This window comes from Heterocephalus glaber, unplaced genomic scaffold (assembly GCF_053883595.1).
Source record: "Heterocephalus glaber isolate CG9 unplaced genomic scaffold, H.glaber_assembly_v1.0 deba00000594, whole genome shotgun sequence".
Taxonomy (NCBI): domain Eukaryota; kingdom Metazoa; phylum Chordata; class Mammalia; order Rodentia; family Bathyergidae; genus Heterocephalus; species Heterocephalus glaber.
The window spans coordinates 32,558,806-32,574,191 of NW_028258151.1; the positions used below are offsets into that span (position 1 = coordinate 32,558,806).

The window sequence follows — 15,386 nt, forward strand, 5'->3', positions numbered from 1 at the left end:
TAAAAGTTAGTAAGAAACGAGCTGCTGTTTTCCAGTTGCCTTTACATCTGCTGTTGAATCTTATATTTATGCTAACATATGAGGGAGGCGGGGCAGGTGTCATTTCCAACCCCAGGAAAGAGATTCTTGGAGCACTGCAGTCACAGGGAGCTTTGGGACAGGGCTGGCCCTACCTGATGCTCCTTCCTGGTCTGAGCAGGTGCTCTGTCAACCCCTTCAGCGACATTATGGATCTGGAATCACCCGCACCTGTGCCCGGCACTAGCAGGCCCTCCACAAGGGGTGGCCCATGGTTCTCACCTGTCTCCTCGCCCTCAGGTACGTGGTCATCTCCAGGGAGGAGAGGGAGCAGAACCTACTGGCCTTCCAGCACAGCGAGTGCATCTACTTCCGGGCGTGCAGGGACATCCGGCCCGGGGAGTGGCTGCGGGTCTGGTACAGCGAGGACTACATGAAGCGCCTGCACAGCATGTCCCAGGAAACCATCCACCGCAACCTGGCCAGAGGTGAGTGTGCAAGCTGCTATAGACCATGCCCACCGGAGACCACGCCCACCGGAGAGGTCACACCCACCAGGGGCTACCTCTTCTTGAGCCCTGCTGACTCAGGAAGGAGCCTATCCTGGCGAGGACACAGCCACCAAAGAGGTCATGCCCCCTATGCCAGGGAGGACACACCCACTCTTCTGGGGAGGCCAGGATCTCTCTTCTAGGAGCTTCCTAAAGAAACCTATGGGAAATACCACTGACCAGGAGTGGGAAGCCCCAGGGCGGTTCAGGGATCAGATGGGCCAGACCTGAGTGTTACGCCCAGGCCGTCTCTGGGTATTCTCTTCCCTGTGAGATAGACAGTCCCAGAAACCCTTACCGCACACTTTCAGAGTGCTGGGAAGAGAGACAACCCCTCACAGCTGGTGAATAAATTTAGTCAACACCAGTCCTGTCCCCCAGTTCAAACTGATGAACACACATTGCAAACTGCGGCTCCCTCAGTAATCCTAGCAATAGTAGATGACATTTACCTCCTGGTTGTGATCCGGGTTTCTACATGTCCTCTGTGATATCACACGAGCAGCATCTGCCCACAGGTGTGCTGTGGAATTCAGCGGAGAAAGGTACATTCCACATCTAGAACAATGCCTGCCTTGACCACTGGAAGTCCTCGGTTGTAAATGGTTAATACTAATGATCCGGTGTGGAGTATTAGCCCCATTTCACAGATGGATAAGAGAGAGAATTAAATAAATACAGGGACTCACCCAGGATTACATGGCTGGGAGGGTGGAGCTAGGTTTCTGACTTGGGTTTAAATTCTACCCTGCAGAGGCCGCGGATTTAGCTCAGTGGTTCTGCCACCTGCCTTGCAAGCCCAAAGACCCAAGTTCAATCCCCGGTATCAAAAAAAAAAAAAAAAATTCTACCCTGCAGTGGCCTCCTGGACAAAACCAGTCTCCTCCTTGCTTCCTCCTGGTCTTGTTGGTGATGTGAAAGGACAGTCCCTTTTGGAGAGGTCTGGGAGGGGATGAGAAGACACCGTTAGGTGTGTGGGTTGGACCTCCATCTGGGCTCCATTTGAATGAGTCTTTTGCAAGTGGCTGAAAATACTCCTCAGCTCCAAGCCCCTGCATCTTTGCTCCACCCACAGCGTGGCCAGGTAGACTGGGAGCCCACTTCCTCCTGTCAAGGGGACCTTTCTTTGCACTAAAGCCACACATCCAAATGCCCAGAGTCTACCTGGTACCAAAACCCAGTCTCTGCCCAAGCCCCAAAATACTGTGTTCCCAACTGACCTGCTTAATGGCAGTAAGTCTTCATTTGGAAAATGAGTGGAGAAGAGGCGAAGCAGGTGGAGGTGACTCATTGAAATCCAACTATCTTGAAGGACAAACCAGGACAAAGCAAGTTGTTGAGTGCACAGCTGCTGCCTGGCTTGGTAAAAGGTATCTGGTGATCGGTGGGAGGCCCAGTAGACAAATCATCTGTTGTCTTCTTTGGACCTGGGGGTTGGGTGCATGCTGATTTCCCTTGGGCAGGTGCACTTCTCTGATGAAGCTGTGGTTCCCATTTGACCAGTGGAGGTGCCTCTAAAAAATGTCTGAAACACGGTAGGTGCTCAGAACATCTTTGCTAAGTGGATAAAAGACAGAAGTGAATGAAGACAGCCAAGAAGTTTCCAAAAGAACCATACCACTGGAAGAAAAGAAAACCAAGAGAAGTCATATCTGAGGATGCAGGTTTCATTCCTTGGCCACAATCTTCTTGAGTCCTCTTGGATCTGTCATGACTTTTCATTCCCCTTAGTATCTTCTTCCAAACACCTCGAGCTGCATCATCCTCAGAGAGCCCTGAGACCCGGGACTGCTCCGAGAAGGGAGTGGGCTTTCAGGAATGGTGGCTCAAAGGAGGTGTGGCAGACAGATGGGAAAGGACATGTACTGAGACGTGTGAAGACACAGGATGAATCGGTGTGTGTCCTGGGCCAGGCTGAGCAGTAGGAAGCAGGAAGGAAACGGAAAGCCATAGCAAGACAGTCATGGAGCTCTGTGGCATTTCACTGTGTTTCTCTGTAGCCTTAGCGTTAGCCAATGCTGGGTACTTCAGGTGGCATCAGACTGACACGCTGGACGCTATGCTCAGTCACTTAAAATCATGCATAGATGGAGGTGTCTTTGTGATTGGAAGCTGGTGGCCCAAACAAGTTATTAGTCCTTCATTAAGGAGGGACATGATTTGGAGCCTAGCAGTACTTCCGTAAAGAGAGCATAAATCATGCCTTTGTGGTTGTCTCTAAAGAATAGGATGCATCTCCTGCTTGTATTCAATATTTTCATGTTATTTGATCTATTTTGAGGCATTGATTTACTTGGAGGTTTTTGTTTTTGCTTTATGTTTCCCCTCATAGTTCATGAAGGCTTTGCAACCAAACTCATAAGGCTGAAAAGTCATTTGTCCTCCCAAACATTTTTCATGGAAGCCTTAAGTGTGAAGAGGTCTCCTGTTCATGTAATGTGGATGACTTCAGCCTTGAACAGAGAGACAGGGGGAGTCCCTGGTGATTCACAGCCTGGAGCTCCCAAGGTCCTCAGCTCTTTGCTGCCTGACTGGTCCAGGAAAATGTGAAAGAGTAGCCCTTGATTTTCAGGGATTTGGAATGAGCAAATGCCTTATCTGATCTGTATGACAAATATGTTGCAGTTTTTAGAAGTTCCCTTCATATTTCCTCTTTCTGTAGCTCAGCTGCTACAGAAATGCAGGCTGGGGCCCCCGAGTTCTCAAGTCTTGGGAGGGAAGTTGTTCCTTAAGCATTCACTGAGGACAGAGGAGGGGCATCCTGAATAGTTTAGGTTGCTACCTGTAGGAAACCTGGAGTCAGACCTGGGCCAGCTATGGGCAGCCAAGCATGGGCATCTGAGGCGCTCACTGGGGCCCTTGGCTTTAACTCAGGGCTGCCATCAAATCTAGCTAGCAGAAGCCCAGCTGCAATATATATGCAGGTCATGTCATTGCTCTGAGTCACGTCACTCAAGACCCCTGAGCTTTAAGATTTCCCAGCCCCACAGACTGCTGTTGAAATCTTCTGAGGGCTGAGGACCCAGCCCCACTTTCTTAGCACCTCTCCCTTGGAGAGTCTTAACACTTGTGCAGCATTCTATGACACGATGCTGTCTATTTTGTAAAGACCCAGGCGAAAATCGCCTATTACTGGGAGCTCACCGGAGCTTTTGGATTAATTCACAGTAATTAAAAGTCAGTTGAGCCTGGCATGGCAGAGCACACCTGTAATCCCAGCTGCTGGGGAAGCTGAGGCAGAGGGATCACATGTTCAAGGCCAGCCTGGGCAACTTAGTGAGACTTCGTCTCAAAAAAAGGTGAATTGAAATAATTCACATGATAGAAATAGAAAAAGACACATCTCTGCTCAGGTTAAAAAACTCAGCAATATTTGGGTACTGCTCTGGGTCACTGTGGCCACCTTGTCCTTTATCTCGGGGGCTGCCACCTTGGGTCCTTTAGCTGTCATGGGTGTCTCTGTCTTCCCTCTGCTTCCAGCGTCAGGCATCACCGGGAGCCACAGGATTCCTGACCACATATTCTCACACATCCCTGGGCTTCCGATTGCCAGGAGAATCAGACATTTCCCTAAGCAGGCTGTCTGCAGAACAGCCAGGGTGGGGTGGGACTCCTGGTGTTTCCTGGGTACCTTTTACCAAGTCCAAGCAGTGCCTTCTCATTGCCAAGGCTGGAGGGGCAGCCTCTGGGCTATGGGATCCACAAAACTTTTATGTTATTTGATCTATTTCGAGTCATTGATTTCCTTGAAGGTCCCTTGGAACACTGCTATCCACCCTGTCTGATTGGGTAGGACATAGAATGGCACTTCCCCTGAAAGAACATCCAATCGCCCTCCCCTGTAGATTTTGTTCAACTTGTAAGTGCAGTTTCTACATAGCAAGCTTCTTCTGAACCATCCTTTCCTAAGGACTCTTTCCACTCGCTGGGTCCCATGATACGCCCCTAGTCTTCCATCTGATCCACCTCTCCGTGTTTGTAACACCCACCCTACAAGACCAGAGCTTTGTTTTCTGTTGGTGTCTCCTTTGGGGGCTTTTCCCCACATCCTTACACCCTGGTTTTCCTTCCTAGGCGAGAAGAGGCTGCAGAGGGAGAAGTCTGAGCAGGCTCTGGATAACCCAGAAGACCTGAGGGATCCCATTCACCTTCCCGTGTTGAGACAGGGCAAAAGTCCCTACAAGCATGGCTTTGACGAGGGGGACGTGCACCCCCAGGCCAAGAAGAAGAAAATCGACCTCATTTTCAAGGATGTGCTGGAGGCCTCCCTGGAGACCTCGAAGGTGGAAGCCCATCAGCTGGCCCTGAGCACCTCGCTGGTCATCCGGAAAGTCCCCAAGTACCAGGACGACGCCTACGGCCGGTGTGCGGCAGCCAAGAGCCGTGCCGTGCAGAACGTCAGCTGGACGCAGGGGGAAGGGGACTGGAAGATCCCGCAAGGGGTTGCTAAGGAGCCGGGCCCCTTGGAGGACGAAGAGGAGGAGCCGGCGTCCTTCAAGGCCGACAGTCCCGCCGAGGCCTCCCTTGCGTCCGACCCTCATGAGCTTCCCACCACCTCCTTTTGTCCTAACTGTATTCGCCTAAAGAAGAAGGTCCGAGAACTCCAGGCAGAACTAGACATGCTTAAGTCTGGGAAGCTTCCTGAGCCCCCCGTTTTGCCACCACAGGTACTGGAGCTCCCAGAGTTCTCGGACCCTGCAGGTAAGTTGGAATGGATGAGAGTTTTGTACTAGGGAAGAGCGCCGGGGGCTGTGCAGAGGGAGGCCTAGCACTCCGTGTTGGCGCCACCTGCCGGCAGACCTGAGGAGTGCAGTGCGCAAGCGGCCACTTCCACGGGTGGGAGCCTGTGGGAGCCAGAGTCTTCCGGTGCTAGGGGCAGGCCCGCTTGCAGCTCCGGTGGATGCTTTGCGTGTCGCCCTTGTATCCTCCTTGTCAATAAAGGAAGTTCCGCTGCAGGAGGGGTGTGTGCTGTGTTCTTCACCCGTTGCCTTTCTCTGGTGGTCTGGCTGGTGCCTTCCCCCAAAGCCTGTATTCTCTCTCCTCAGGCCCAAGGAGGTTGTCTTTCTGGGGGGCTCGCACCATTCCGTTGAGTCGAGGAGCACAGCCTCCTTCTCATCCCCATGTGCTGCTCCATGTGGGCCTACTTCCCCAGCCTGGTACCCAGCAGGGTGCAGGGCATTGCCACACCCCTGAGTTCTGAATGGAGCGGGGTGGTGCAGATCTTCAAAGCATGCATCTGAAGGAAGCTACATTTTGGCTCTGAAGTCCCTGGAGGTCCCTCCGAGCTGCTTTCAGTCCAGCCTGCCTCCCCTGACCACATCAGGGTGGGGGTGTGTATGAGGCCCAGGCCTTCCCGGATGCCCTGGGGGTATGTGGTGTGCTTTCTCCCCTGCATCAGACTTTCTCTTCCAGTTCTTGCTGTCCAGTTGATAGGGGCCATTTCAGCCTCTCCAGCACGCACAACTGGCAGGTGAGGGCAGGCAGCCTGGAGCGTGGGGTGGAGGGAACCTTGGGCTACCACGGATAATCCACAGAGAGGAAGAGTCATGTGTGGAGGGCAATAGTGCTTAGAAATAAATCCCAGGCTGAGATTCCATCCCTCACAGGCTGCAGAGGACTTGTGTTCTACACAGCGTGGCATACTTCCGGGCAGTGTTTGCTGTTCATTCCTGGAAAGCCTGTTTTTCCCACCCCAGTGTAAATGTTTCTTTCCTGTTTGTTTTGCAGCCTCAGAGAACATGGTGTCTGGCCCCGCCATCATGGAGGATGATGACCAGGAGGTCGACTCAGCAGATGAATCTGTCTCCAATGATATGATGACCGCGACCGATGAGCCCTCCAAGATGTCCTCGGCCACTGGGCGCCGGATCCGGCGCTTCAAGCAGGAGTGGCTGAAGAAGTTCTGGTTCCTGCGGTACTCGCCCACCCTCAACGAGATGTGGTGCCACGTGTGCCGCCAGTACACGGTGCAGTCGTCACGCACCTCAGCCTTCATCATTGGCTCCAAGCAGTTTAAGATCCACACCATCAAACTGCACAGCCAAAGCAACCTGCACAAGAAATGCCTGCAGCTCTACAAGCTCCGCATGCACCCCGAGAAGACAGAGGAGATGTGCCGAAACATGACCCTGCTCTTCAACACCGCCTACCACCTGGCCCTCGAGGGCAGGCCCTACCTGGACTTCCGGCCACTGGCCGAGCTGCTGCGAAAGTGCGAGCTCAAGGTGGTGGACCAGTACATGAACGAGGGTGACTGCCAGATCCTCATCCACCACATCGCCCGTGCACTTCGGGAAGACCTGGTGGAGCGCATCCGCCAGTCGCCTTATCTCAGCATCATCCTGGACGGGCAGAGTGACGACCTGCTGGCCGACACCGTGGCTGTCTACGTCCAGTACACGAGCAGCGATGGGCCCCCGGCCACCGAGTTCCTGTCCCTGCAGGAGCTGGGCTTCTCCAGCACGGAAAGCTATCTCCAGGCACTGGATCGGGCCTTTTCAGCCTTGGGCATCCGGTTACAGGATGAGAAGCCGACTGTGGGCTTGGGTGTGGATGGGGCCAACATCACGGCCAGCCTGCGTGCCAGCATGTTCATGACCATCCGAAAGACGCTGCCCTGGCTGCTATGCCTGCCCTTCATGGTGCACCGGCCCCACCTGGAGATCCTAGATGCCATCAGTGGGAAGGAGCTGCCCTGCCTGGAGGAGCTGGAGAACAACCTGAAGCAGCTCCTCAGCTTCTACCGCTACTCACCACGCCTCATGTGTGAGCTGCGCTCCACCGCCTCCACGCTTTGCGAGGAGACTGAGTTCCTGGGCGACATCCGGGCTGTGAGGTGGATCATTGGTGAGCAGAACGTCCTGAACGCCCTCATCAAGGACTACCTGGAGGTCGTGGCCCACCTCAAGGACGTCAGCAGCCAGACACAGCGGGCGGATGCCTCGGCCATCGCCTTGGCCCTGCTGCAGTTCCTCCTGGACTACCAGTCCATCAAGCTCATCTACTTCCTGCTGGACGTGATTGCTGTGCTGTCACGCCTGGCCTACGTTTTCCAGGGTGAGTATCTCCTGGTGTCCCAGGTGGATGACAAGATCGAAGAGGCCATCCAGGAGATCAGCCGGCTGGCCGATTCCCCAGGCGAGTACCTGCAGGAATTCGAGGAGAACTTCCGGGAGAGCTTCAATGGAATCGCCATGAAGAACCTCAGGGTGGCAGAAGCCAAGTTCCAATCCATCAGGGAGAAGATCTGCCAGAAGACCCAGGTCATCCTGGCGCAGAGGTTCGATTCCCGGAGCCGGGTCTTTGTGAAAGCCTGCCAGGTGTTTGACCTGGCCACCTGGCCCAGGAGCAGCGAGGAGCTGGTGAGCTACGGCAAGGAGGATGTGGTGCAGATATTTGACCACCTGGAAGCCATCCCCACCTTCTCCCGGGATGGGTGCAGGGAAGGGCTGGACCCTCGGGGGAGCCTGCTAATGGAGTGGCGGGAACTCAAAGCCGATTACTACACCAAAAACAGCTTCAAAGACCTGATCGGCCACATTGGCAAATACAAGCAGAGGTTTCCGCTCTTGAACAAGGTCATCCAGGTCCTCAAAGTCCTCCCCACTTCCACTGCCTGCTGCGAGAAAGGCCGCACTGCTCTCCAGCGGGTCCGCAAAAACCACCGCTCACGCCTCACCCTGGAGCAGCTCAGTGACCTGTTGACAATCGCCATCAATGGACCCCCAATTGCCAACTTTGATGCCAAGCGAGCCCTGGATAGCTGGTTCGAGGAGAAGTCTGGTAACACTTACGCACTGTCAGCCGAGGTCCTCAGCAGGATGTCGGCCCTGGAGCAGAAGCCCATGCTGCAGATGGTGGACCACAGGGCCGTGTTTTACCCAGACATGTAGGAAACCCGAGCTGCAGAGTTCGCTAAGCTGTTGAATATTTTTTTAATCTATACTCATAAGCTTTGATATATTATATAAATATATTATATTATTATTATTATTATATATATATATATAAAAACTCACACTGAAAATTTTTAAAACCAAGGTGACACATCCACCGGAAGCTACTGGGAGCTTTCAGAAAAGAATAACGTCAGAAACTGACTCTTGACTACATTTGGCAGCTGCAACATACATGGCGACTCATTTCCACCCACAGAAGCTTGTTCTGGGGCCACACGGGTCCCCACCTAACAGTCACCCAACGGCATAAGCTAAAATGACGGGTCTCTGTCATCACCTTTAGGTAGCATGTTTTGTTTATGTTTTCATTTGGGGGTTCTGAGGCTTTGGGTTGGGTTTGGGTTTCTGTTCTTGCCTTTTTTATTTCATGTGGTTTCACAAAGGGGCTCTCTTGGCCTCTTGTGGACACTGGGGTCCAGGCTGCATCCGATCTCTCACTTCCACAGGGTGGGTTGTGAATCTGGATCAGGGTGTTGGATCTTTCTTCCTTCCTCCATCTGACTTTAGCTTGAGAGATTTTTACTCATTTCCTGATGAGGGTTCTTCACTGTCCTACAAACAAAAGTGTCGGTCAAACTGTGAACACACCACCCCTTTCCTCCGTCACCGCCCCCTTCCCTGGTTATTGATTCCCTCCTTCCAGACCCGTGGATACTAAAGATATTACCTGTTATACTGAAGGCAAAACTGTCTTTCAACAGAGCTTGAAATCTGGGGGGAAGGGAGAAGCTATGAGCTTTTTTTGTTGCATTCCTGTTTCTCCGTGGTGGAGGGCAAAACAGTATAATTCCATTTACATCCAGGGCTGTGGGTGAAGGGAAGAGCCGAGAAATCCAGACCCCCGTAGGGCAGCGATTTTTGGCTAAAAACAAGTAAAATGAAAAGTATATATTCAATTTATATGCATTATTTATATTGTGTCTTTATAATCCTATAATATGTTGAGGGTATTTTGTTTTCTTTTAATAATCAAGAAGCATCTGCTGTGTGCTTCAGGGGCAGGAGCTGTGATGCAAGGTGTGTCCTGGGTTATCCACGGCCCAAATGAGAGTCTCCGGAGAGGTTGTCCTTCCTGGTCACTAAAGCTGACAACACGCCCCACAGCCTGCAAGGAGGCTGTGGGAGACCGGACCAGACAGTGTTTCTGTGCCTGTGAACTCTTCTTTTTCTGAACAGGGGAGAGAAAACAGGAAGTAAAATGGGGCTCTCAAGGCAGCAGCCTACACACACACACACACACACACACACACACACACACACAGCCACAATATAAGCTTTAGATATGGCCACTTGCCTACTCCCTGAGGCAAGTAGTGGTTTAAGCTAGATGAGTTTGATCAATGCTCTTTCGTTCATTCAACTACCAGTATACCTCGCAAGGGAGTTTTCAGAAATGCGCATAAGCTATTCAAAACTTCTGTTCTTTTCCAACATCTGATTTGTGCACAGTTTAAATGCAGAGGTCCTATGATACAGAGGCAGGTCGTCCTTGGGGAAGGGAGGAAGACCCGGTTATCTGTCCACGGTCAGTGCTGCCGGCAGCTGTCCTCTGAACTGCCTGAGGGGCTGAGATCCAGCCACAGGGAAGGCCTCCAGGGCCACAGCCTGGTTGGCTCTCACCTTCTACGACTGTGGTGGCTTCCTTCCTTCTTGGTTTATCTTGTCTCTGAGGCCTTGTGCCGCTGCTGACAACCACGGTGGAAATGTCATCGACACTGAACATGTTGCTGTCCCTTCCTGGTCCTGCCAGTCCCTTTGTTCCTCACAGACCCTCCCCGTCGCCCCCATGGTCTTGGTGCTAAGATAACTTTAGAATCATTGCTGCTAGTCAATAGCTTTCATTATATAAATATATTATATATTATATATTATTTTTGAAATGTTTTTGTTTTCAACAGTGATGTAGCATGTCAAACAAAAACACAAAAAACACAAAAAACACAAAAAACTGGGGTTCTCCAACTGTCCCACTGCCAGGCCTCATATGCTGCCTTCTCCAACAGATCAATGCACCCTTCCTGAAGTCCTTCGCCCCCGCCCCACCCGAGTCGCTCAACGCCCCCCCCCCCAGTCCTCCGAGCAAAGTGAGAGTGAGCAGCAAAGACCCGGAGCCCCTTTCCGATGCTCCAACGTCCTCAGCCTCTTTCCACTCGCCCACTCTGATTTGGGGTCACGTGGAAAGCCATAGCAAAGCACAAGGCCTTTGTTTCCCGGCTCCGGCCTGGGGACTTCCTGTCTCCTTCCCCACGCAGACCAGTCTGGGGGTTTCACTGAACATCGGGGTGAGCGGAGGGCAGGCACAGTTGGTTGAGGTCCCTTCTTGTCACCAACAGTTGCCTTGCACCTCTTGTTCCCCTCCAGCCTGCTTGCCCCCTGCCTGGGGACCTTCTCCCGGGGGAGGGGGTTGGGCGGAACCATTCACGTGAAGCCGGGAGGAAACCAGTGTTTGTGTGAGAAGCTGTCAGGGCCATGACTCTTTCCTCCCAGGAGGCTGGGGCTAGAATGAACTCGAGCCTTCTGAGAGAGCCCATGCCAGGGCCTACCTTGCAGCTCTTGGGAGCGGGAACCTCCGCCACCCCCAGCAAGGACCCCAGTCCTTGGAGGAGCTGAGCTTTCATGGGTCTTGATTTTGGCAGGGTGTCTCTTGGTTTCTGCCGAGTTCAGCCACACCTGGGCTGTGGCACACGCTCTGCAGGCCGCTTTGTCTTGGGATGTGGAGTAACCGGGGACTGTAAGGGTGACAAGCCACTGCAATTTTCACAGGGATTTTTCTCGGCCTGCAGGCTCCCTGGGAGGCCCAGAACCTCCCTCCTGTGAATTATGGTTTCGAGGACATATTGTTCTTGTTCTAGGCATTTTTCTCTCTGCCACGTCCTTGAAAAGGGCTTGGTTGATGGGACCTTCAGGGTCTGGCCAGGGAACCACATGGTGGACTAGTCTGGTACCTTGGATGGGTGAGGAAACTGTGGCCAGGTAGCCCATGCACCTCAAATTCGGTCCCTTCACACGGATGCAGCCCTTTAACTGAGCCCGGGCTTGGGAGTGAGCACCATAGACTTGGAAGGAGATGTGTCTCAGGGCTGAGGCCTGTCCTCACTTGGCTGGCTGATCAGTGACTGTCCCACCTCGTGGAAAGGTGAGAAGGGAGATCCAGCGAGAGGCCCAGGTTTGCGGCCAGTTACACTAAGCACTGCGCTGCAGAGCCTGGGGGCCAGATGCCTTTCTGATAAAAATCATCCCGGCTTACTGAACAGGGGAAAATAAGATCCTTTGCCACCAGGTCTCATCTCTGTCTGCAGCTCTTCCTGGGCTTGAATCCCCAAGCTCTCTCTGCCTGTCACGGATGACAGTGGGGTCAGAGCATCAGAAATGGCAGCCTTTTCTTCTTCTATTTTTTTTAATGACTGCTTGTGACATCTCGTGATACTGGGCACATCCTTGTCCCCCATCCTCACTTGGAAGGAGGGCAAGACTGAGCTCCAGGGCCCCCAGATGGCCAAGTTCAGGGCTGGGCCCTTGAGTTTATGGTGCTTAGGCTGGGGTGGGGGTGGCTCTGTCCTGAGCCTCTGCTCATGTTTCCAAGTCGAGTTGTTTTGCTGAGCCACTCTCCTTGACTCATTTATGCCCACCCTTTAATTTGGGGGAAAGGATTTTATAATTACTGAAGGCATGGTTGAAATATTTTTCCATTTGTTGGAGGTGATACCAAGAAGGAGGCCAAGGGGAAAAGCAGGCAGAGGCTGAACACAGTAGCATAGAGTGCAGTGGACTACAGACCTGGCCAGCTGGCATGGCGTTAGCTGCCCACTTGAGCCTCATGGGTTCGAATATACCTTCTCTCCTGTGGACTCCCTGCCCCCCTTCATTTTCCCTCCTACCCATCCAGGAACAGGCATTTTGTATCTAGTCTGCTTTGGGCTTCTGGTCTGGGCTTATTTCCAAGGAGAAGTTGTACTTTTGCTTGGGCCACACATCCCATTATGGCAGAAGGCTCCAGTCACACTGATGCTCATGCGTGCATGCCCCTGGTCCCCAGCGGGGCCGGCCTAGAACGGCTGAAGCAGGCAGGCCAGGGATCTGTAGGGCAAGAAAAGAGCCTGCAGAGGACAGCTGAGCTAGGAAAGCCCATTGCAGACATGGTGGGGCCTAACCTGGCCTCCTCCAGTCCTCGGGAAGAAGGAATCGAGATGCACAAGGTGCTTCTCCTGCTGGTAGGGAGGCCTTTCCCTCGCTCTCTGTTGGTCCTGGTGCTTCGGCTGAGTGCATGGAGCTGGGAGCCTTGGAAATGGTCTTTGCATATTAGCCAGAAGGAGAAAAGATGCCCTTCTGGGAGGAAAATGGTACGTCCCCCCTCGCCCATCCAGCACTCCCTTCCCTGTCCCTTGAAGTGGTATTGCCCTGGAAATACCTATGCAATCCGGTCTCCCTGGGAGACCTGCATGGAAGCAGGGGTGTGTGCAGTGTATAATTACTGATGCTACAGCATTTAGATTGTATATATGGACATATACAGTACGGATACACAGAGGAAGAGATTAAATCACGTCTATATCTATAAATAATATCCTATATATTTATACATTTCTATGTTTTAAATAGATATAAAAATAGAGTCTATAGAGCTGGAGGTGTAATAGGAGGCTTGCCGCTGTGTTGTGGAAGGGGAGGAGGCGGGGCCTCGGGGAGGGGGAGATGGGGAACAGGCAGTTCGCTGGCTCTGGGGCCCCCTTCCTGTGTGTCAGAGAAGAGGGGAGCTGTGCCCCGGCCCTCCTTATGCACTTTCTCTCCTTTTCCATGCTTGGTCTGAGGTTGGAAGGAGATCCCCCCCGCCACTCCAGCTCAAGTGTCCCCTACCTCCCCCACTACAAGCCTACGCCTAAGTGGTCACTGTCGCTTGGCAGAACGGTGCGGTCTCTGGAGGGCCCACTGCACAAACCCCCAGTGCCCTCCCCCGCCAACAAGAAGCAGCGTCGCTGGCAATAGGAAAGGTGCACTCGGTTTCCAGAAAGAGGCCGCCCGCCCCGTCGGGTGCTTCTGCCGCCCCCTAGAGGCCGCGCCTCCCAACGGCAGCCGTCCTGGCCTCCCTGGCTCGCTCAACCACTGTCCGGCCTGGCTGCAGACAGAGTGGGCAGCGCTGCCCGTCATCCAGAGGGTTTCTGGCTAGGGCAGGGGCATCTGCTCACAAAGAAAGGCGCAGTGACAGATCCGCATACTCATAATTCGGTGGTAACTCAAGCTCGGAAGCAGGGCTTTGGCCCAGCGCCCTCTGCGCAGCTGCGGCTGCTGGCTGTACTCAGGACCCTGCGACCCCTCCTCCCGCGCGGAGGCCCAGGGGCCCCACCACTCGCTGTAACCCGCAGGTTTAGTTCACATACACTGTTCTTCTGTGACCAGGCAGAGGCTGAGCCCACGTCCAGGCCCATGGACTTCCTTTGGGCAGGACATCGCCCTCACACTGTCCCCAGCTCCCGCTCTGGGCCCAAAGGGGACACTGGGAGGCAGAGGACCCCGGAGCAGCTGGAAGCATGACGGAGGGCGTGCGCCGCCCTGACGGGAGCCCGGAGCCCCCCGGCTTCCAGCTTCCTCCCTGACCTTGCTCTCCCTGGCGGTGGGAGGGGGTCTGGGGGAGCTGCCGTGATGGGGCAGGAGGGCAGCTGCCTGTGCTGCTCTCCGGAGCAGCCTCTGCCTTTGGGCCCCCCGAGGACATCCACTCCCTTCCCGAGCCTCCTGGGGGTCCTGTCTGCTCTTCCTCCCCATCCTACCAGCGTACCTCAGTCTCCAGCAGACCCAGCCCTGGGCCACCGTCTGGGCCGTGTCTGTTGTGCCAACGCCCATCTCCTTGAGCCACAGCTAGCTGCCAACCGGGTCTGGAAAGACCCTCCAGGGCCTGGCTCAGGAGAGACCAAGCCAGGCCCGAGCCTTCCTCCCATGCAGTGGGTCGGCTGCGGCCAGGGACCAGGCCGCCCCAGTAGCAATCCCACAATGCACTGTACCTCAGCGAGAGAGCGGGCCGCGGGCATCCAGGGGACCGGCCTCCGTGCACTCGGGCCGGCCGGTGACAGCACTGCTCACCAGAAGACAAAGGCCAGGCGGCCCTCGGGCGCCCCTCAGTCTTCACTTTCGTCTCTCGGCAAGAACCAGCAGTCTGATTCTGTTTCAGCCCCGTCTCGTCTCTCTCCTTCTCTCCACCCCCACGCTGCTGACCGTTTTCATTTCAATCACAAAGGAAAAATAAAGTGGGGGTGGGGGGAGATACCTAGGAGTCTATTATCACATGCATATTAATATGTTAATACTTTCTTTCTTAAAAAGAGAAAAAAACCTCTCGATGTTATTATTTCGCAGACTACGCTTTATAGTACCTGTGTGACGGGACCTAGAACACTGGATACAGATAGAGCTATGTTGGTTTATCATGATATGTACGCAGAAACTTTCCTTTTGTCATATTATCCTTGTAATGTAAGAAGATTGTTAATAAAAGCATTTAAATTTACTCACCAAAGTTGAATCTCTGCCTTCTTGCTCCTCTCCCTCCCTCTTCTGGGTTCAGAAGGGTCCCCATTGCAAGGGTTCAGGCGGCAGAGTAGAAGCCTGCCTGCTCCTAGGTTGGAAGGAACTAGAAGAAGCCTCTTTACAACACTAAATCACTTTGCCTGCATTGGAGTCCACTTCTAACAGGTGACCTACATGCCCGGCCCACTCGTTAGACCAAAGGAGGTGCTTATTTTGGATCAGGAACTGGCCCTCAAAGGCTCAGGTGTTGAAGGGTTGGGCTCCAGCAGGTGGCACTATTGGTAAGTAGTGGATACTCCAGGAAGTGGGACCTAGTTGGAAGAGGTGGCTCACTGGGAACATT

The 15,386-nt window shown here is 53.5% G+C and overlaps 1 protein-coding gene across 3 annotated transcripts in view; it reads left to right on the top strand.

Moving 5' to 3' along the window:
* Prdm11 (PR/SET domain 11) overlaps positions 1 to 15,023 on the top strand; it is a 74,941-nt gene extending 59,918 nt beyond the window's left edge. For 2 of the 3 annotated variants that reach the window (XM_013074927.3, XM_004851977.4), the window contains exons 6-8: positions 319 to 506; positions 4,644 to 5,270; positions 6,297 to 15,023. In XM_013074927.3, coding sequence (XP_012930381.2) covers positions 319 to 506; positions 4,644 to 5,270; positions 6,297 to 8,461 — 2,980 coding nt within the window. In that variant the 3' untranslated portion in view covers positions 8,462 to 15,023. The remainder of the gene's footprint in view (positions 1 to 318; positions 507 to 4,643; positions 5,271 to 6,296) is intronic. The other variant, XM_087205670.1, reaches the window with a different exon arrangement.
* The last annotated feature ends 363 nt before the right edge of the window (positions 15,024 to 15,386 follow it).